The sequence below is a fragment of the Lissotriton vulgaris genome, chromosome 2_1 (assembly GCF_964263255.1).
Source record: "Lissotriton vulgaris chromosome 2_1, aLisVul1.2, whole genome shotgun sequence".
Lineage (NCBI taxonomy): Eukaryota > Metazoa > Chordata > Amphibia > Caudata > Salamandridae > Lissotriton > Lissotriton vulgaris.
Window position 1 is genome coordinate 626,439,979 of NC_141687.1, and position 23,731 is coordinate 626,463,709.

Consider the following 23,731-nt stretch of genomic DNA (forward strand, 5'->3'; position numbering starts at 1 on the left):
TTGCACTGAACCACATGGGTGCCTTATTCAGGAAAGCTCTTTGAACAATCAGATGAGGCTGAGATGCAGCAGCCCTCTAAACCATCACTCATTGTTTTAGATGCGAGAACTCTCCATGCAACCGCAATGGGATCAGTCCAAGGTGAGAAGAACTGCCAGGTGTGTTACAGCATCTCTCTTTTGGGCAACAAAGCATAAAATCACAACATATGAAAAATAATATTTATTCCCAATAAAATTGTACATAAATATATACAGAATAGCCAGAACTCTGCTCTCAGGGCATTACAATGTCTGGTCCCACAGCAGTGTCTCCTTGGTTTTAACTTTGGGAGTCAGGGTTTTTTCATCCACCTACTCGCAGGAGATCGGAGCCCTTTTAAAGAATTTAGGGTAGGTGCTGGAACACTTTGTCTACCATCCTCAGAGTAGCGTGTCCTTCCCCCGTGCACAATGGGGGTACTTATGGTATAATTACATTCCATGAAGCTTGCAATACGAGGTATTAGAGGCTCCTCACACATACTCGCCACAATCGGAGATGATCACTTTTTGCTTCGGTTTACCATCCTTGCTTCCTTGTGCCTAAAAAGTGGGAAAAGGCTCATTAATCTTTTTGGATTGGAAGACAAACAACCCAAGCTCTGCTAACAGGAGAAAATTAACAAAAACTTCTTAGATGGGATCAAATAAAGCCAAGTTATCAAATGGGAGAAAACGAACCAAGCATTGCAGATTGTAAAGTAGGAATCCAAGTTCTAGAGAAGGTAGAAGACCAATATAAGATATGCAGGTAAAAGAATAGGAACCATATACACTGACTGCTGAAAGTAAAGTAGGCTTGGAGTACTTCACATTAACCAGACTGCGTGTGAGCACCTTTTTCTACAGGGACAATTCGTAAGAGTGACAATTTCTAAGATCAGTGTGCCATGTCTCAAAAGTGGTTGCTTTAAGCTCAATAGACAAACTACACTGAAGAGCAGTGTGTTTCAACTGCATAGAAGAACATTACATTCAGGCAAAAGTGTGGTACGACGAGGAAGAAGTTATGCTTTTATCTATATGTAAGCTGCTGCAGTGCCACAAGAGTGGTGTTTGAACACTGTTTAGATCGAAGGTCGAATTTACTCTAAAATTACCTCCATCTGCTTCACAATGTCCATTCCCTCCATGACTTCTCCGAAGACCACATGTTTGCCATCCAGCCAGTCTGTTTTATCACAGGTAATGAAGAATTGGGAACCATTGGTGTTTGGTCCAGAATTTGCCATTGAAAGCTCCCCTAGGGGAATGGAAACACAATATATTAAAATCTTTCACAGCAAAACAGTGCCATTTAACATAGAAACTAAGGCTCAACTTGCTTCACGTTAGTGAGCTCACAACAACCAATCATGCGCCAAACACAGGGGTTACGGGTTGTACAACCCTATGGATGATCTCTTCATACTGGGAAAGACAGGCAATCACAGATAATCATGGGTGAGTGTAGGAAAAGACCTCGATTTTGTATTATCGCCCAACCGTCCATCATATTTTTTACTGATTCTGCATTTTCTTGCCAACTGCAGCACGCTGGACCTGCTGTCCAGGCTCCACTGCATGTTAAGTTAGTACATTTATATAGCACAGATTATCAACCCTAAGGGTATTCAGGCGCTGTCACAGAGAGATTAGGTGATTGGCCCAGAATCGCAGGATGGTGCACTGATGCAGAGACTTGAACCGGGATCCCCAGCCCCCCGAGTCGGCAGCTCTACCCGCTGCGCCACATCCTCTCCCTGCTCTGACCTCCCAAGTACATGCACAATCGGCTGATACTGGATTGGCTAATTTAAGTTATTTTAGGTCCTCAGTATATGGTACCAGAGGTACCCATGTCTCATAAGTTAAATGTCACCAGTGGACAGCAGCACTTAATTGTGCCACCACTACTGGAACAAGATGAAAATGTGACTCCAGGTCTGCCACTGCAGCCTCGTTTGGCAGCCTTAAACCTGCCAACCCGACCTGGTAACATATACCCAGTTGCCAGGTGGAAACCTTCCTTCTTAATATATCAGTATCCACCCATAGGGAAGGCCTCTATAGCCCACCAGGCAGTGTGCTTAATATTAACAAGAAGGGCAGGCTCCCTTTGTGTTTAACATGCACTGATCATGAGAATACAAAATTGCCATTTTCACAGCAGCAAGGCCGGTGGAACCATGGGCTAACTTGGAGTTTCACTAGCTACTGTGCTAAATTCCATTTGGGTCCACCGAAGTTAGACTCCACTGTATCAAATTATTCGTTAGTTTAAAACAACTTCATTGCTAAGACGGGATTTAAGGTAACTTTTAGAAGAAAGGAGAGTCTAAAAAATCCCCACTTTGTTGCCCAAACCTCTGGGAGCCTTTCCAGACAATATACAGCAGTTGTCATCAGATACATCATGCTGCCTCACCCCCGTTAGGAAGTGTGAAGCGCTCCAAGAACAGTGAACAAAGAGAATTGCTGAAGGGAGAGGTGTGACCTCCTCCAGCACGATGACTACGGGTGTAGGCCAGCTTCAAAGAGGCTATTGCCTCAGGGATGGAAATGGCGATCAGACCTTTGCCTGCCCACAGGCCTGTTCAGGCTTGTGACATCTTGGTTTAGAGTAGAGAGAGGTATCGTGGGACTGTTTGGTGGCCAAATTCCCAGGAAATGATGGAAAGGGTTGCCGTATGGGAACCACTGTCCCACTGTCTAGCGAGTCCTCTTCTACCACAAAAGAGAAGATGGCATAAAAGTGACACCCCAGACCCATAGCCCTCAGATCACTACTGGACTGGAAGAAACAGAAGCAGGACCGCCCTGCTACTCCCTGGGAGACGCTGCACCCAAAAGGCCTGCAAAGAGGACTGTGCCGACTCGATAAAAGAGTTCCACTTGTGCCAGGATAGAAGAAGTGGACGACCAAGTCTGGACCTCCCAGAGATGTCCCCAAGCTTGTGGGATCTATAGCCAAAGTGGACACTGGTCCCCCAAAGACAAAGGATTTGCTTACCTGTAAGCGATCGCTGAACTTGCTCCAACTGGAAGACCAGCTGACCAGAGGCAACTGAGTATGCACTGGACTCCCAGGCTGCAACATGGAAATGGAGTCCTGAGGCCAGAGATGACCCGCCTGGACTTCGTGGACAGCAGGGTGGCTTCACTGTCTCTTCCGCTATTTCGGCACCTCAGCATCCTTCATCCCCAGCATCAGGACCACTTCTTGGTTGGCCCGCTTTAAAGTAGAAGACTGCTGACTAGGACTGTTAAACTGTCCACTGGGACCTGAATGGTCCCTGTAGATGGCCCCTACCTGCAGTGGCTAGTCCAAGAGGATGCTGTACTATGTCAGAAGCGCTTTGAGACCTGTCGGTGAGTTGGCGCGATACAAAACTCAGTTACAAATTACAATAGGCGATTTAGCCCTTTGGCCATTATCTGCATGCAATCAGTTCATGCATCCAAAAGATTAAAGTTCAAGTAATTTATTTACCTTTGAAAAACCATTTTGCCGGTTCCCCTCAATAGATTTTTGTAATTTTGGGGTCTAATTTAAGATAGAAATACTTTTTCTAGGACATAGGTCCCAAACAGCACATTGGCTTTAACTATTGTCCATATTCCTGGACTTGGGATCTTATTTATCAAAAGAGCCAGACTCACAGAATGACGAGAGTGGGAGGGGCGGTGATGAATCTGTGGTTAGGTAGAGTCTATCAGAAAGAGAAATTACCAAAGGTATGTAACTTGTTCTTTCAATAGTGACTTCTAAATGCAGATTCCTCACCTTTTGAAGAAATAACAGAGCAGCATCTAATAGGAGGTGGGTCTGGGAATTAGCTCAAACCAAAAAGTCCTATAGGATCGTGCGGGGGCGAAATGCCCCTCTTGGAGAATCTTGCTGTTTAGACAGTAGCGATTCATTGAATATATGGAGTGACGCCCACGTAGCTTCCTATCTGATGTCATGGGCAGGAACTCCATGTGATAGCGCAGTGGTAGCAGTCTTGACTCTGGTGGAATAAGCTCACAGTCCTTCTGGAAGCCACTTTTTTGGCCAATGCTGAGCAGATCTTGATGCAGAACACGATCTAGACAGGAGATGGTCTGTTTCTGTACAGCCTTGCTTTTTTTTACTCCAATTGCAGCAAACGTCATAAAGAGTTGATCGTCCACTCAGGTTTTTTTTCCCCGGAGTTTTATATAGCGCAAACTCGACCCGAAGGTATCAGAGCGCTTTACATGCGCACCAGTTGCGTTACATGGACACATTAATTTTTGTAAGGCACAGGAAGATTAAGCGATTTGCCCAGAATCACAGGATGTTGAGCGTCGTTGCTGAGACTCGAACCTGGTTCCCAGATTTGAGGTTGACCGCCCTAGCCGTTAGGACACATCCTCTCCCTGGTTCTCTGGTATGATCGATGTAAAAGCTCAGCCCGGTTATGGGTCCAATGCGATGGAGTCTCTCCTCCTTCTTAGAGGAATGACCAAACAAAACAGATAACGTGGCCTGGAGGGAGTCAATCAGACATGTGCTCCACCAAACTACACATTTGTTCTTACAGGCATATACAGTTTTTGTCGAGGGACACATGCCTGCCAAAATGACATAAACTTCTTCCACAAAAAGGTCAAAGATGTTCCGCTATCGCCACTCAATCTCCATGCATGAAGGTGGAGACTGCAAAGGCCTGGGTGAGGACCCTGCCCTATTGCTGTAAGCTTAAGCTATAAGCTTCAATAATAATATTTCTGCAACAACAGATCCTCCCAGGGGTGCAGCCTGAATGGAGGACAGATGCTCAAGCCCAGGAGCTCTGGATACCATACTCTCTGTGCCCAACCCAGGACCACCAGGATGACTTGGGCCCAGCCGGTCCTGATCTTTTTCAGAACTCAGGGCAGAAGAGGTATTGATGGAAATGCATGCACAAGCCCAGAGTTCCACTCTAGGTGGAAAGTGTCTCCTAGCAAGACCAAGAGAGACCCTGGAAACTCTAATAGGCAGAACTGCCGACATTGTGCATTCTCAGTGGTGGCAAATAGATCGACCCACGGTTTTTGTCAATCCTGGAAGTGACCTTCCACCACACCTCAGGGTTTAACTGCCACTTGTGATCCGTTAAGAGTCACAGGCTCAGTTTGTCTGCCCTGGCGTTCAAAGACTCTGCCAGATGGTTCACCACCAGGAAAATCCCATGATGGTCAAGACATTTCAGAGGTGCAATGCCGCATGGCACAGGCCCCATGAACCCACTCCACCTTGTTGGATGCAATCCCACATGACAGTGGTGTTGTCTGTGAGCACCTGTACCAGCTTCTTCTTAATGGGCAGAAGAAAGGTTTTCAACGCCAAGAGTTCTAGAAAGCCCAGAGCTCTAGAAAGTTGCTATGGTACTCTGATGTCCACCTCTACCAGGTGACCACCTCAACCCAGAAGTGACGCATCGGTCCTCACTATAATCCCTGAGTCAGGTAGGGAGACGGATCCACTGCTGACCCAATTGCTGTCCAATAGCCACTACTGGAGCTCTTTCGCAATATCCAACATTTGAGTGTGGTCAGAGAGGCCTACTTGAATTAAGACCCACTGAGGCTTCCCATTACGAAGTCCGCATATGACACATGGCGTGCTTGACCATCACAAGACAAGCCACGCAACCCATAGACTAGCAAACGAGCGCGTTCTAAACACTGGCGCTCGTTTCTTCTTTCCTCACCTGCAGATACAGACAGAGAGTAGCAAAAGGGAACCGGTCCGCTCCAGGATCCTCCCTGAACAGAAAAAGTTTGGGAAGCGAACTAACGCCTAACTCCGAATACAAAATTGAAGAGTCCACTTGATTCCCTCTGAGTCATGCAATCAGGTAGGAAGTTTCTTCTACCGCCACAATAAGCTGGTTAACAATTTCATACAGCGAAGTTTCTGACACAACCACTTGTGTCTTTTAGAAAACGCACAGACTCGAAAAATCCTATTTTAGCACTTCGGACAAACCGAACTTACCTCAAGTCCCCTGAGGTACGTTTTTTTAAGTTGTACATATGAGAAGGTATGAGTGGGCTGAGGAGAGCAATTTATAATGAGTGTCCACAATTATTTGTGTTTTCACTAATAGGTTGAGAAACAGGGGAAAGAATTCATTTGGCCCTGAAGAGAGTTTGCGAAGAAACCCTGCAAACTCGAAACGCGTAGGCGAACAGGATTACGTCCTAAGTTTGGAAATACGTAAAAAATACTTGGGAATCTATAGCCTTTTAAACATTGTTTTCGAGAGGTTATTTTGTTTTCATGCAGATTCACTTAACGGCTGCTCCTTGGGCAATAATTGCTTTTGGTTAGAAATATGTTTGCTTAATTGCGTTTGTTGATATTTTTGAAAGAACAATTTGACATCTTTCCCTCCCCCCGTTTATGATATATGTTCACCTTGTTGTAAACAAAAAACTCTTTTCTCTCACTGTTTTCATATTGTTTATGTGTTTAAATTTATGTTTTGTGTAGTCAAAATCACCTCAAACTTGGTTGGTTATTATGTTAATGACAGTGTGATTTCTCTGTACACATATAACTTTTCCACAAAATTTGAAAAATAAAAACGGCGCAAATAATCGCCTTGATAAACATATTAAGTTTTGTTTATCTGTTCACCCAAAACAGAATGGTGTAAAACATAGTGAAGTGTGGGTTACCTTCTTCTTTACAAAACCCCTTGAAAATGTGTCATATAAGAGGGGATTTGTTTGGGGCTGTTGAAAACCAATAAAAATACTTTTTAAAAAAAATGGCAACAGAGAATTCTTAATTAAGTGTGCAAAAGTGAATGTTACTGCTGTAAGTCTCTCGTGCTGCAGCAGCGGTTCCTGCTCTGACCTGCAATCATGTGTTTCCACATATGGAATTCGCTACCACAAACCCTGCTAAGGAACGAACTAAGAAACCTCTATAAACAGCAGTACATCACAATGAAGTAACAGTTCACTTCTCAGAGAACCCTCTGTCCCACCAATAAGTCAATGATGTAGGAAGGTGGATACCTGATTATGGTTACCCCAGATGTTTTGCCTAGTGTTTAGCTGTTTTTCGACTTAGTTCGCCTGGGATCCTGCTAATCAGGACCCCAGACTATCTGCTCTCTTTGTAAAATGGACTCCATGTACCTTAGGTACATCTCCAATTGGATATGGGGTCACCTTATGAGCCCCTGTAGTGTGTACTATAGGTACCCAGGGCATAGGTGCATCCAAGGCCTACCAGGGGCTGCAGCACATATTTTGCCACCCCTGGCTGGCCATCCAAATTGACACAACTGGCTGATCACTCAGCTGGGGCAAGATGGTGTAATCACCCCTTGCTTAGATATAGTATACCTATATCTAACATTATATCTAGACACATATACACCTATAAGTCACTCCTATGGCAGGCCTTAATAATCCTGGAGGCAGAGCGCTTGGTTTTATGTTAGATGGTGCTCTAGCATGAGCTGAGCCTGTCAGCAGCTTTCAGAACCATGTCCTTTAGCTGTTCTAGGATATTGCCATACCATATACTCTTAAATGCATTATAATCCTCGCGGTTACATGCTAACTATGGTTTGGCTTTATCAAAACATGTAGAGTAAGGTGTCATACGATTTGGAATACTAACCCCTCGCCAGTTCTGGCGACGAGGGTAGCTTTCCACCCTTCTAGAGGGAGAAGACATGTTGTTCCTACTATTCCCGGTTAAAGTTAACCAGAGCCTCAGCATCACAAAATGGATGCTGCTGCCACAGACACAAGTCTGACCTCCTGCTGCTGGGAGTCCTTCCAGCGAGGGAGGCTTGGACAATAGGTTTCCTTCCTTGGGAGGTGCAAGCAACACCCCAGACAGGACTTTGTGTATTGGGACAGGGAGGGCTGAAAGGATGGAGACACTGCCTGGGGCACACAAGGTGTCCCATGCATAGTCCAGTTCAAACCAGTGCTGGGGCTTCCCTGCCCCAGCTCTGGAGCGAAACTGGACAAAGGGAAAGGGGTGTAACCACCCCCTTCCCTGGTCCCACCCATAGGAGGGACCTAGCAGGTAATCCAGCCCCTAAGATTCGTATATAGGTAGGAGCTGAGTCTAGAGACTTTAGATTATCCTGACTGAAACTTTGAAAAGAAACTCTGGACCTTCATCACTCTACTTTGAAAGAAGACGACTGAAGAATCTCCCTTGTGGTCAAGGAGTGACCACCCTGCACAAGCAGGCACCATCCTGCGATCGACGACTTGCTTTGCCGCCGCCTCCCCCCCGGAGCCCGAGCCCAGAGCCTGACAAGAACTGGATTCCCAGACATCCAACAGCCCGATCCACAGTCCCTGCAAAGCTGAGACCCGTGGAGGCGACGAGAGATGTGGGACCAGCCATCTTGAAAAGTCTGCGACCCGCTAACTGTGCAGCCTCCGAGGCTTCCTTGAAGCTGTGCATTGGGGATTAAGAAGCCCCAGCACCGAGCAGCATCTGCACCGAAGATCAGCCCTGCACACTCCACGAGTTCTGCGTGGGGCCCTTTTGCATTTTCCTGCTCGACTCTCTGCCCGGTCACTTGCCCGTTGGCTAGTGCCCATCTTGCGACGAATCCGAGAAACTACACCGCTGGTCTGGTTGCTCTAGACTGGCCCTTGCTTCCCTCAAAAGAAGCAGCCCCTCAGACCTTGCTGGTCTGAGTAAGAAGCCAACATCGTTTCCTGCGTGGGTTGCCTTTGCCAAGGCTTGTTGCCTTTAATCTTGAAGCCGACATCCCCAACAGCGAGAGCCTTCGTGGGACAGTCCGTGCCTGACTCCTGGTCGTCCTCGATGACTCCTGGTCCACGTGGCTGCAGAGACAAGCTTCCCATCAGCACCTGATCGCATCCCAACATCGCCTGGTTCCGTCCTGGTTCCATCCTGGTCACTGGCTAGTGACCCAGACTCTGTCCCCTCTGCTTTCAGGTCTTATACATCTTCGATCCACCCTTGGATTCAACCGGACTCTTCTCTCCAAGTCGCCTGCAGCATCTTTTCTTTAAGGCTCAATAGATCTCCACGACGAAACCCGACACACTTTTGGACCTATGCACCCGCTTCCTGTGTGTTAGGTAACGCGAGTACTACGGTGCTCCTGTGGAGGTATACATTCCTAGTGTCCTAGTTTCCAGTGGTTAAGTTCTAGTCCAGTCGTAAGACTCCCAAACTTTCAACTTTGTGATTTTTACGCACCCATTGACTTCAATGTGTAAACGCGTGTTGCTTTAGACACTGCACACGCATCCCGTGGGCCTCCTGCTCCCTAACCATTGTTAGTACAGTGTAGCCCCAGTGATTCCCAAGGCCCTAGGCCTTAGCATTGTTTGTGACGTGTTAGTTATACCACTTTCTTACTATATGGTTTAGCGGGCCACCCCGGCCTATCCATATTTGTGCAACTTTTGTGTATTCTATTAAGTTACTTGTTTTGCGCTTGTGCTTTTGTGCTCATAAAGAGTTCAGGGGTTTGTTTAGAAATAAAATACATATATATTTTCAATATATATCCTGTGTGGTGTCCTTTCATTTGGTAGTAAAGGGATTGCATATGGTAAAACAGCTGGCTTCACATGTCCTCTTGAGTTTAGCCTAAGACTGCTCTGTCCATGCTACCCCTAGGATAGCTGATCTATAAGGTTGACTTTACAACCATCACCATAAGTGTTGTTTGGACTGGTGCAAGGTGCTCACTAGAATAGTGAACATCATATACCAGGCCAACTTCTCATATTGGTGTGTTGCGGTTGGGATTTGAGCTTGCTGTTGTTTTACCAATTGTAATCTTTGCAATATCATTTGAAAGATCATACAGGTACCTTTAGGTGCATATAAAACAAGTCTAGAATACTCAAGTTCTGCTGAACTTAGTTGTTGTAGAGCAAAGGGCCTAGCACACCCTGACTACAACTCCTAGAGAGGTCCAGTAGGAAAACACTCAGTGTACTACCAGCCCTATTCCTATGGAAGACCCTCTGGGGGCCTTTTCATTTTCATCAAACATGGGTGTAAGATTGTGGCTACTTCCATCTTTTGGAACTTAACGGCAGGGCAGACTGTGCTAATTACCGGTCTCTCATCTTTAGGTAAGGCTTTCTCAATGCTCTTAATCAATTGTTACCACAGTACAGCTAAAACTTTAAAATCAACGACAACAGTTCTACTGATTAAACATCTGGAAGACCTTTTACTGGAATTCGCCTCAGCAGAGGTACTGTTACTAGGGGACTTCCACATCAGAGACCTGGCAACCAACGCCCTTTCAGTAATCAAATCTAAAGAGCAAGAAACCATGATTACCTTTCTAACTAATTACAACCTACGCTCTGCAAAGCAAATTATATTGGAACAGAACCCGGGTGTTTATTTTCCGCCAACATTTAAGAATATTTCGACCATCGATTACATCTTCTAATCACCATCTCCGGCGAATAAATTAATCAGGATGGAAATTTCCACTCGTTCCGAGAGCGACCATAATCCCCTAACTGTAACAATGCAAGTGCAAGTGCCTGCTGCTGCCGAAATAACTGAAGTGGGGCACTCAACGCAGGCCGAACTCCACACTTTAGTCAGAAGAATTAAATGGGACGCTTCGGGCTCTGTCAAGGTGGGTACTTGGCTTGGGGGAGAAATCCCTAATTCCACGCACAATGCCCCCACAGACTTTCATCACCGGTGGGACAATGCCATTGCCAAATTACGAGTCCTCCTAACAGGCCCTGAAGCTCAACACAGATCCTATGGGCCACGCACGAAGCTGCCCCTTGACCCGGAGTTAGCCAGCCAAAGAAGAGCCCTAAAGAGGGCCGTGCACCTGCCAAATTGAAAGGCACCGCGCTCTCTGCCAATAATATGGCTTTACTGCGCAAAGCCTTAAAAAAATCATCATGGGACGCCAAGAGACGAACAGAACGAGTGGCTAAAAATATTCGCCTTGCTAAAGGAAAAAAATCTGTACCAATTCTAGAACCACATGAATAAGCTCCGCTCCTCCAATAAGAGCAGAGGGAACGCGGTTCGTGAAGATGATTGGGCCCAGCATGTGACTCATCTATACTACTGTGACACCCCGGATCCTGTGGCGATCGAATTAAGAGATCGTGCCGATACCACCCAGACAGAAACTCACGAGCTGACTACCTCAGCCGAGGTCTCCAAGTATTTGAAAGCCATGAAAAACGACGGTGCTCCCGGGCCCAATGGCCTTCCAGCAGTGGTATTTAAATGTGCTCTGGACCCGTCGGCTACCAGACTCATGGCTGGGCTCGATCCTATGCCCAATTTTTACGAAAGGAGATCCCTCGCTACCAGCTAATTACCGACTCATTGCCCTATTAAATCTTGAGGCCAAGGTATACGCCCGATGTCTTCTTAGGGCACTAGAAAAATGGGTAGCAGAAAACAACATTCTACCATATTTCCAAACAGGGTTCCGATCCTCGGCCTCCACAATAGAGAACATCACGACTCTAGCTATTCTGAGCCAACAAGCAGCACAAAAAAATCATCTTCCTCTCTACTGCTGCTTTATAGACTACAGCGCCGCCTTTGATAAAGTGTCGCACAACACCTTATGGAGGAAACTGGATAATTGGGGGATTCCTCAGAGCCTGCTAGGAGCCCTTATCTCCTTGCATAAGAACACATGGGTGCGAATTAAAACTGGCCCAAAGACAGTCTCTGCAAAAATTGTTACCGGAGACGGACTAAAGCAAGGTTGCGTTCTTGCCCCCCTCTTGTTCAATCTTTACACTGCTGACCTGGGAACATTCTTGGAGAAAAGTAATCTCCTCCCACCAAAATTGTTCTCTGCAAAAAGGAACTTGCACATTTTACAATATGCCGACGATATTGTAATAATGGACCAGGTAAAATCGGGTCTCCAAAGAGCATTAAGCAGGCTCCACAAATATAATACTGTCGATACCTTAATAATCAATGAGGAAAAGACTAAGGTTTTGGTATTCAGCGGCTGTAAGAACAAGAAAAGTTTAAGGTGGTACATTGGGCCTGCAAAGATCAAGAAAACGACAACATATAATTACATGGGGGTCTGGTTTAGCGAGTCCTCTAGACCAGCAGCCCACCTAGCCGCCTTGAAAAAGAGAGCAGGAGCTATAACATACTCCTTGATCCGACTCAATCAGTCCCTGAGTAGTCCTTCTGCAGAACCCATCCCGAAGGTGATTAAAGCCACTCTTCTCCCCGCCTTACACTATGGGCGTCAGGCCTTCCCTGGCGCATGCTCTGCTAGTCTTGACCTTGCCCAAGTTTCCATTTATAAAAAAATCTTTCATCTTCCAAACTTCATTCATAGAGCAAGACTACGACTGGAGCTGGGTCTTCAAAGACAATCTTTTTATTGTGAGGCTGACACCCTGAAATACTTCATAAGGACATTAAAAGCCGCAGTCAACACTTTAAAAGCCCGGCTAAAATAAACTTTTGCTAGTCCTGGAAATCCATGGAATCGACAAGTTACAGAGGCTATAAAATCGCTAGAGATCGATAACTCATTACTAACCTCAGACACTATTCCATACACAGTCTGGAAAAAGGTTATCAATAAGCAGGTCAAACAAATCTCCCACCGATGGACTCCAAGGCTTAAAAAACATCAACAGTCTTGCTCCCCCTGAAGAACTCATACCTCCCAGGGGCACCTCAATCTTACCTCCTGGAAAATTTTAATGCTGTGGCTCGGAAGAATATAATGTTCATGCGTCTCCTAGGTCTGCGTTCAAATGCCTTTAACTGCCTTTAACTGATGGGCTCCAACAAGTGAGACTGTGCAATTACCAGACTTAATCATGGCTGCATCTCCTGTGCTGCTGTCCTGTCCTGGACGCCCCCAGAAGACTTCTTTTAAAACCCTTATATTTAAAATGGGGCATCAGGTCATGTTGGGAAGCATCGGCCTTGTGCTTTTCTTCCTCGGACACTCAAGTGCTTGCAAGGATTGGAAAATTCGTGAGACTTTTGGACAACCTTTTTTTACCCTCTTTGACCCCCGTGCTTCCAGCTCTCCCCCCCAAAAAAACTCATCACAGACTTTTTCTGTCCCTTCTGTCCCCTTACTTAGCATTCATGCACTAACCTATTTTACTTTAGGCCCTGCACTGTTTTGTGATTATACTGGCACCTACAAGATTGTTTTTTATATGTACAGGATTTTAAATTTTTTCAGTTTTTGCTTTTTCAATATGATAACTGTGCTAATGTTGATATTTTATAGCTATGGTTTTAATTAACTGCGCTAATCCAATAAAAACCTGAAAACCACTCAGTGAAGGTAAGTGCATCACTTTCCCCTCACTAGAGCAATGTGTGGCACAGGAGAGCCCAGTGGACTCCAACCAGTGGAAGGTAACCCACCCAAGGCACCCTCCAGATTTGCTATCCTCAGTTTCAAGGAACTGAGGCACTTGTGTAGAACAAGAAAACTGAAGCAAGGGTCTAACCCTACACTTCAACACCTCCTAGATCTTTTAGATGAGTATGAGGCTTTAAAGGCCTCTGGTGTAGTCCCTACAGGGAATACAGATAAGGTCCTACCCTTTACTGAAGATGCCACTGACCCTCCCCTTGTAGATGAGGAGGAGGAGGATGAGGTGGGGGGATGAGTCTGATGAGGATGGTAGCCAGGTCCAGGTCAGGAGACTTAGCCAGGCTAACTTAAGCCAACTTGGGGCTGAGAATGGAACAGCTCCATTCAGGCCCATAAGCAGGCTTAATGAGAGGTATAGGAGGGAGAGGTCTCACTCAGGTGACTCCCATCACTCCAATGCTTCTATGGGTTCTCAGAGGGGAATGACATCTCCTCAGAGGAGAGAACACCAGGCTAGGATGAGGGAAGTCAATCTCAGAATTGAGAGAGAGCAACTTGCCCTAGCCAAGGAGAAACTTGCTTTTGAGAAAGGAAGTTAGGTGGGGTAGAACCCACTGGTGGCAGCAGTATCCTTAAGGATAAAGACAGGTCCTATAACAATAGACACCTGAGTAAGATTGTGCCCCCCTACAAAGATGGGGATGACATCCATACATGGATAACTGCTTTGGAGAGGGCCTGCAAAGTACAGCAGGTACCCCAAAGTCAGTGGGCAGCAATCTTGTGGCTCTCCTTTTCAGAAAAAGGTAGAGATAAGCTCCTCACAGTTGGTGATGAGGATGCTAACAATTACACAGTCCTGAAGAGTACTCTGATTGATGGGGTTGGCTTAACCACTGAACAGTACAGGTTGAAGTTCAGGGATACCCAGAAGACACAGACTCAGGAATGGACTGATTTTGTAGATTGTGCTACTAAGGCTCTGGAGGGCTGGTTATTGGGCAGCAAAGTACAGGACTATACAGGATTGTATAATTTGATTATGAGGGAGCAGATCCTTAGTCATTGTCAAAACCAGCTTCTACACCAGCACCTGGTGGATTTAGATCTGACCTCTCCACAAGAATTGGGTAAGAGGGAAGACAAATGGGTCAGAACCAGGATTAGGCCTAAAGATCAGGGTAGTGACCAGAAGAAAGATTCTACCAAGCCTCAAGAGAAAGGTGGGGACAAATCTAAAAACAAGACTTCCCCAGGGCCCCAAAACTCCAATGATAGGGGTGGGTCCCAAGACACTTCCTATAACCAAAAGAAACCTTATTGCCATAGCTGTAAAAAGCCTGCCCACTGGAAGACTGACAGCAGTTGCCCAAAGGCCAACAATAAGGAGAACATATCCCCACGTAATACTCCCAGACCTCCTGTTACTATTAGTAGTAATCCCCCAGGTGACGGGAGTGCCCCCAAGAATTTGGCTGGGTTTACTTTGGGAATGCATGGGGACTCTGGCCTAACCAGGTCCCCTACCTTAGCTACTCTCGTCTGTGAAAATGGCATGGGGTTTGCCAACTTCACTGCTTGTCCCAACACTTTGGGCAAGTACAGGCAGGAGCCCCACATCAATGGCCAGAAAGTTGAAGTCTACAGAGATACACGGGCTAGCATCACTATGGTGACTGACAGTCTAGTTCCCTCAGGACAACTTTTACCTGGGTTCACCTATCAGGTGTTCAACATTGCTGGCGTGCAGACATATCATCCCATGTCAGTAGTAAATCTCAGCTGGGGAGGTGTCACTGGCCCCAAGAGAGTGGCAGTGTCTACAAACTTGCCTGTTGATTGTCTACTGGGAATGATCTAGAGATCTCAGCATGGGCGGAGGTGGAACAAGAAACCCATTCTAAAATGGTAGACCTTCCAAAATAGGTTGTTGGGGCTGTGATAGCCACAGCCCCAGCCCAAGCAGAATTCCTTCCTAAAGAGGTTAGAAGGGCTGTGATGGTCACAGCCCAAGCTCAGGCAGGCTTCCCTGAAAAGGTTGGCAGGGCTGTGATGGTCACAGCCCACACCCAAACTGAGTTCCTTCCTGAAAAGGTTGGTAGGGCTGTGATGGTCACAGCCCAAACTCAAGCAGATTTTGCCTGAAACTATAGATCACTCCACTCAGACACAGAGCATTGGGGAGGAAGAAAAGTCTCCCTCCCACCAGACATTAGGTGAGAGTCAGCCTCCTCAGGGAACTGACCCTACCTCTTGTGAAGGAACTGCCCCAGAGGTAGTCAGGCCTAGCCTGGCAGAGCCTCTGATGTCAGTGGACCCTTCCAAGGTGGGACCCATTCTGGAGCAGGTAACCTGCCCCTCTCTACCCTGCCTCAGCCAGCCCAGGGCTGCAGAGGTAAGGGAGGCCAGTGGTGGACCCCACAGGGCCCCCCGTCCACAAGAACCCCCCCCCCCTCCACCAGCAGATTAGGGGCACCAAAGCTAGCAGCCCTAGCAAGGTGAACATTTCCAAAACTCCTGAGGGATCTCCCTTACACTTAGTTAGGAACCTTCCCCAGATGGATTCTGTTGGGCACAGCCACACCTGGGGCCCAAAGGCCCCAAACCTGACCTGTCCCTCCAGTAAGCCAACAAAAGGGACCCAGCCTCCAGGTTTAGGTAGCCAGAGGTTGACTCTGAGAGCACAGTGCAACTCAGTCAAGGAAAGAAAGGCCTATATGGTGAAAGATGATTGGAGGAAGCTGAGCCCCACTTTAGAGGAGCCTCACTTCAGTACTCCATCTCAACACCAGCCTTTTACTTTGCCAAAACACACCACAGGTAGAGATTCCCTATTGTGGAGACCCTATGATACCCTTAGGGTAAGGGATTGCTTAGTGGACCATGACACAGGGGGTAACCATGCTAGTGCAGGTACTTCCTTATATGGCCACTCAGGCAATATAGGCTTACCTGGTCAAGGATAGCCTTATCTCCTTTCGTTTGGGAGGGGTGGGGGGGGGTTGTGTAGGAAGGTGGATACCCGACTATGGTTACCCCAGAGTTTTTGCCTAGTGTTTAGCTGGTTTCGACTTAGTTGGCCTGGGATCCTGCTAATCAGGACCCCAGACTATCTGCTCTCTCTGTAAAATGGACTCCATGTACCTTAGGTACATCTCCAATTGGATATGGGGTCACCTTATGAGCCCCTGTAGTGTGTACTATAGGTACCCAGGGCATAGGTGCATCCAAGGCCTACCAGGGGCTGCAGCATATCTTTTACCACCCCTGGCTGGCCATCCGAATTGACACAACTGGCTGATCACTCAGCTGGGGCAAGGTGGTGTAATCACCCCTTGCTTAGATATAGTATACTTATATCTAACATTATATCTAGACACATATACACCTATAAGTCACTTCTATGGCAGGCCTTAACAATCCTGGAGGCAGAGTGCTCAGTTTTATGTGAGATGGTGCTCTAGCATGAGCTGAGCCTGTCTGCAGCTTTCAGAACCATGTCCTTTAGCTGTTCTAGGATATTGCCATACCATATACTCTTAAGAGCATTATAATCCTCGCGGTTACATGCTAACTATGGTTTGGCTTTATCAAAACATGTCGAGTAAGGTGTCATACGATTTGGAATACTACCCCCTCGCCAGTTCTGGCGACGGGGGTAGCATTACACCCTTCTAGAGGGAGAAGACATGTTGCTCCTACTATTCCAGGTTAAAGTTAACCAGAGCCTCAGCATCACAAATTGGATGCTGCTGCCACAGACACAAGTCTGACCTCCTGCTGCTGGGAGTCCTTCCAGCGAGGGAGGCTTGGACAATAGGTTTCCTGCCTTGGGAGGTGGTAGCACCACCCCAGACAGGCCTTTGTGTATTGGGACAGGGAGGGCTGCAAGGATTGAGACACTGCCTGGGGCACACAAGGTGTCCCATGCATAGTCCAGTTCAAAGCGGTGCTGGGGCTTCCCTGCCCCAGCTCAGGTGCAAAACTGGACAAAGGGAAAGGGGTGTAACCACCCCCTTTCCTGGTCCCACCCATAGGAGGGACCTAGCAGGTAATCCAGCTTTTAAGATTCGTATACACTTAGGAGCTGAGTCTAGAGACTTTAGATTATCCTGACAAACTCTGAAACGAAACTCTGGACCTTCATCACTCTACTTTGAAAGAAGACGACTGAAGAATCTCCCTTGTGGTCAAGGAGTGACCACCCTGCACAAGCAGGCACTTGCTTTGCCGCCGCCTCCCTCCGGAGCCCAAGCCCAGAGCCTAACAAGAACCGGATTCCCAGACATCCAACAACCCGATCCACAGTCCCTGCACAGCTGAGACCCGTGGAGGCAACGAGAGACGTGGGACCGGCCATCTTGAAAAGTCTGCGACCCGCTAACTGTACCGCCCCCGAGGCTTCCTCAAAGCTGTGCATTGGGGATTGAGAAGCCCCAGCACCGAGCAGCATCTGCACCGAAGATCAGCCCTGCACACTCCACGAGTTCTGCGTGGGGCCCTTTTGCATTTTCCTGCTCGACGAGTCTGCCCGGTCACTTGCCCGTTGGCTAGTGCCCATCTTGGCGACGAATCCGAGAAACTACACCGCTGGTCTGGTTGCTCCAGACTGGCCCTTGCTTCCCTCAAAAGAAGCAGCCCCTCAGACCTTGCTGGTCTGAGTAAGAAGCCGACATCGTTTCCTGCGTGGGTTGCCTTTGCCAAGGCTTGTTGCCTCCAATCTTGCAGCCGACACCTTCAACAGCAAGAGCTTTCGTGGGACAAGTCCCTGCCTGACTCCTGGTCGTCGTCAATGACTCCTGGTCCATGTGACTGCAGAGACAAGCTTCCCATCAGCACCCCGACATCGCCTGGTTCCGTCCTGGTTCCATCCTGGTCACCGGCTAGTGACCCAGACTCTGTCCCCTCTGCTTTCAGGTCTTCTACATCTTCGATCCACACTTGGATCCAACCGGACTCTTCTCTCCTGGTTGCCTGCAGCATCTTTTCTCCAAGGCTCCATAGATCTCCACGACCAAACCCGACACACTTTTGGACCTATGCATCCGCTTCCTGTGGGTTAGGTAACACGAGTACTACGGTGCTCCTGTGAAGGTATACATCCCTAGTGCCCTAGTTTCCAGTGGTTAAGTTCTAGTCCAGTCGGAAGACTCCCAAACCTTTAACTTTGTGATTTTTACGCACCCGTTGACTTCAATTGTGTAAACGCGTGTGCCTTTAGACACTGCACACGCATCCTGGGGGCCTCCTGCTCCCTAGCCATTGTTAGTACAGTGTAGCCCCAGCGATTCCCAAGGCCCTAGGCCTTCTATTAAGTTACTTGTTTTGCGCTTGTGCTTCTGTGCTCATAAAGAGTTCAGGGGTTTGTTTAGAAATAAAATACATATATATTTTCAATATATATCCTGTGTGGTGTCCTTTCATTTGGTATTAAAGGGATTGCATATGGAAAAACATCTGGCTTCACATGCCCTCTTGAGTTTAGCCTAAGACTGCTCTGTCCATGCTACCCCTAGGATAGCTGTTCTATAAGGTTGACTTTACAACCATCACCATAAGGGTTGTTTAGAATAGTGAACATCATATACCAGGCCAACTTCTCACAAATGACACTGCATGGGGCTCCGCAGTGGATAGGATAGGATGAAATCTATGATTATAATACCTTTATGAGCTTCATTCTAATTACTTTCAGGGAGAAAAGTGGAAGTACTCCGGAGACCGGCTTACATCCTTTCACCCGCAAAATAAATGTCACATAATGAGGAACCGCGGCCTAACACTTTCTAAATAAATACGCCAAGGGAGCTGTGGGTTGAAAAAGTTAGGAAACCACTGCCCTAGCACACAGATAACTTTTTTGAGATAAAGTGTCTCAAAGAGCCATGAGGTAGCTCCCGATCCACATCTGGTGGTGAAGAAAGAAAGAAAGAAAGAAAGAAAGAAAGAAAGAAAGAAAGAAAGAAAGAAAGAAAGAAAGAAAGAAAGAAAGAAAGAAAGAAAGAAAGAAAGAAAGAAAGAAAGAAAGAAAGAAAGAAAGAAAGAAAGAAAGAAAGAAAGAAAGAAAGAAAGAAAGACAGAAAGAAAGACAGAAAGAAAGACAAAGACAGAAAGACAGAAAGACAGAAAGACAGAAAGACAGAAAGAAAGAAAGACAGAAAGAAAGAAAGACAGAAAGACAGAAAGACAGACAGAAAGACAGAAAGACAGACAGAAAGACAGAAAGACAGAAAGACAGAAAGACAGACAGAAAGAAAGACAGAAAGACAGACAGAAAGACAGAAAGACAGACAGAAAGACAGAAAGACAGAAAGACAGAAAGACAGACAGAAAGAAAGACAGAAAGAAAGACAGAAAGAAAGAAAGACAGAAAGACAAAGACAGAAAGACAGAAAGACAGAAAGACAGAAAGACAGAAAGACAGAAAGAAAGAAAGAGAAAGAGAGAAAGAAAGAATGAAAGAAAGAAAGAAAGAAAGAAAGAAAGAAAGAAAGAAAGAAAGAAACTGACAGTGTGAGGACGTGTCACTTCAGGCTTCGCGTGTCATTTCAGGATCAGAACGGCATCAGTGCAGAGCCGCATGGTGCCACCTACCTAGAGCTGCATGGTGCCACCTACCTAGAACAGAGATTCTGCTGAAAAAACTTTCTTGATACAGTGACATCTGAGGAATATTCTAAAGGTGAGGAATTTGCGGTTAGAAGTCTGTATCACAACAGCTGTTACTTGAGGCTGTGCAGTGTCCAGTTCACCTGATATCTAACAGGGAGGTAACTTCACATCACAAGGACCCTGGCTTCTCCAGTCCAGGGCTATCTTTTTATGAAGAAACATACTAAACAGAGATGCTGTCTGGTTTGCTAAACTCAACTTGGGGACATTCAGAAAGTTTCCCTGGTAATGCATTCCACCCATCATTGGCTTTGTGCTCTGTAACTCACATTAGCTTGCTCTCTATCTGCAGCCTTTATTTATTTTAGGCTCTTCAGTGTCTGTAAGTCCATCCCTGCCTGTTTAGAAGAGCTCCTTGTATTCTTCCACAAAAACATCCACGAGTGTTCGCTTTCTGTAAACAAGCCTTTAAATTTGTTTTATCTTGTCACATTTAATGTGCATTCAGATACAGAGGACAAATGTCAGGCTCGGTCTTCTTTCTCTGACTTCAAAGTGAGAAGATTAATGTGATAATCCTGCTGGCTACCCATGTGAGAGAAAAGGCTGTAGGATGTTATTTTTTGCTAGCACACAGCAACATGTAAATGTCTATAAATGAACTGTGCAAATATTTCAGAATATATCAAAATTACGAAAGAACAAATGAAGAAGATTTTTTGTAAATTCTGAAGTGTATTGGAAAGAAATATTTTAATACGATCAAAACAAATCAATACAATTGGCGATGCAATGTCCACTCATTTTTTGTGTGCTGTATAGTATTATCAGTAAAAATATGTGTCTATGAAAATGTAATGGTCATTTCAATTAAAAAAGTGTTTTGGCTGTAATGGCAGTGCGCAACCAGACCATGCATACTCTGCTCTATACTAGTCGGCTCTCCAATACTCTACTCCATGACACTCTACTCCCCTGTACGTCACTCCTCTCCACAACATTATACTCCACTCACTGTAGGCCACTCTATGACACTCCACTCCACTCCACGCTGACACACTACGCTGTTCCACAACACTATGACCCTCTAACTCCATGACACTCCGAGACACTGTACTCAACTCTACACCACTCCACTTTATGACGCTCTACTCCACTCCACTCTATGTCACTTTACTCAACAACACTATGACGCTTTGCTCCATATTACTCTACACATTCCACCCTACGGCACTCCACTTAATTTCACTCTATGCTACTCCTCTCCCCTCAATCCTCCTTCACTCTATGCCATTCAACTAAATGACAACACTCCAATCCACAACATTTTTCTCCACTCCACTGTAGGCCACTCTGTAACACTCCACTATAGGACACTACTCCACTCCACTCCACGATATTCCATGCTGACACACTACGCCACTTCGCAACACTATGACCCTCTAACTCCATGACACTCCACAACACTGTACTCAACTCCATTTTATGAAACTCTACTCCACAACACTCTATGACACACTATTCCACTCTATGCCACTTTACTCAACTACACTCTATGACAATTTGATCCATACTATGCAACTCCACTCTACGGCACTCCACTTTACTCTATTCTACGCCCCTCCACTATATCCTCCTCCATTCTATGCCATGCCACTAAACAACAACACTCCACTCTACTTTTCAACACTCCACTCAACACCATAAACTTTCAGTCATGCTGAACAGCAGCCACGCTAGTGTGCAACACAGCTAAAACACAATGGCAAATGCAAAAGCTCTTGCATAAGCGAGATATACTAGCTTTGCCAGTGCTTGCTTATAATTTACTGCATAGTACTCTGTAGGAAATGCTTTTAATTTTACAGCTTTGATTCAAACAATATGGATTCAGGTGTAGCACTCTTGTCATGAATACAGAATGGTAGCTAGTTGTTCATTAAAAAACTATGGGAGACTACAGTTGATTACTAGGGAGTTAATTCACAGACTCCTGCTGGTGTTGGAAGTACATATTTCACTCTGCATGTCAAGACGTTTAACTGAAACGGATGAGGAAGATATTTGAGAACTCTTAGAAAATGTGTCCACGTTTTAGCTTTCTGGCGCACCAACCATAATTTATGACACAAAAAAAACACCTATTTTTGGTAATTTCTAAAGGAAATGCTTCAAATGTTACAATTTTGATCTCATCAAAATGGCTTCAGGTGTGCCACTGTTTTGCCTTGAATATAGAATGTTAGCGCCCTAGTTGTTGATTAGCACACTAGCTCACTGTAGGAAGCTGAACATTTGGGAATCAACTGACAAGTTGCTGCTGCGGTTAGTACATTTTACTCAGAATATCAGACTTTATTCTCACATGGCTGAGAAAGATATTATGAACTTAAAGAAAATGTGCTCTCATTTTAGCTTCTGGAGGACCTCCCATACTTTGAGAAAATCATGAGAAAACAGTCAAATCCCAGCAGAGGGTCAGCATTTTTCACATGCTAAAGTGACCTTAGAACACACTACAAACCCTAAAACTATTATTATACCACCAACAAATGATTTATTTTGTGAGTAAAATCGGCTATCACCGTATGTGCCTCTTTTTAAAGCCCTCAAAACCTGGCCTTTACTAAAATGCATATCAATGGGGGACCAATATCTCGGAGTCCTGTAAAGGCTTCCACAGCATGTTGCCGATGTTGTGGCCAGCTAATCAAGGAGGGTCCCTTTGGGATCCCCCCCCCCACATGCCCCTTGTGTGCTCACCATGTCCCCTTTTTTTAAAATCCATTTTCATGACGCAGTGACCATGTCCCCGAGTCCTGTAATGGCTACCACAACATATTGTTCAGGTTTTGGCCAGCCAATTTGGATTGAATAACCCCCTGTACAGTGGTTAATCAGAGCATATCTGAACACCAACAGTTTGGATATCACTGGCTTTTTAACCCCTTCATGACCGCTAGGGCACCTCTTTAAAAGCACATTTCTTGAAAATTGTTGAACGGATTTATACTAAGTATCAAACATTACGCTTTCTGATTAAAGTTCTAATCTTTTAACAAATGACTAAATTCAGTTTAGTCATATTTTCTGGATTGCTTCACAATATTTCCTACGGTTATTAACAGGGAAAATCAATGTTTGGGAACCACACCCCCTTTGCTTGGCCCCGACTGATTACCCCAAAACATTCCAGGAATTTGCCAAGGTAGGTGAAATTAAGTTTTGTGTGTGTATATATATATATCTCCATCCCCCAGTGGTAACATTTGAAACCCTACCCTATCTCATGAACAGCACCGCCACATGTAATCTGAAATTCACCTATCCTTTGACTTCCTTTGGCCCTTTTCTTTAACCTGTGGCTAGAGGTTCGGTGGCCTCTCATCTCCTCTTATGTTTCTGGATTACTTTTGGTCTCCTATTTGGTCAGGTAGTGGACTCTATGTAGGATTTAAATTGTTTTTTGTGGACTTGCATGCACCCTGCAGCCCCATACCTGCTTTGGTGTGCTTCAGTATAAAGTTCTCATCGTCAAACTTCCTGCCGTAGATGGATTTGCCACCAGAACCATTGTGGTTAGTGAAGTCGCCACCCTGACACATAAACTGAGGAATGATCCGGTGGAAGCTGCTGCCCTTGAAGCCAAAACCTTTTTCATGGGTGCAGAGACAGCGGAAACTCTCTGTACAGAAAACAAGATGGAAACAGGATAAGCACACATTAAAAAA

General features: G+C 45.8%; 1 protein-coding gene across 1 annotated transcript in view; it reads right to left on the bottom strand.

Moving 5' to 3' along the window:
- Window positions 1-210: 210 nt before the first annotated feature.
- The window catches only part of PPIE (peptidylprolyl isomerase E), a 189,830-nt gene continuing 166,309 nt past the window's right edge, over window positions 211-23,731 (bottom strand). Inside the window, exons 8-10 of the mRNA XM_086955749.1 lie at window positions 23,500-23,685; window positions 1,143-1,285; window positions 211-585 (exon numbers count right to left, since the gene is read on the bottom strand). Of these exons, the coding sequence (XP_086811875.1) occupies window positions 517-585; window positions 1,143-1,285; window positions 23,500-23,685 (398 nt within the window). The 3' untranslated portion in view covers window positions 211-516. The remainder of the gene's footprint in view (window positions 586-1,142; window positions 1,286-23,499; window positions 23,686-23,731) is intronic.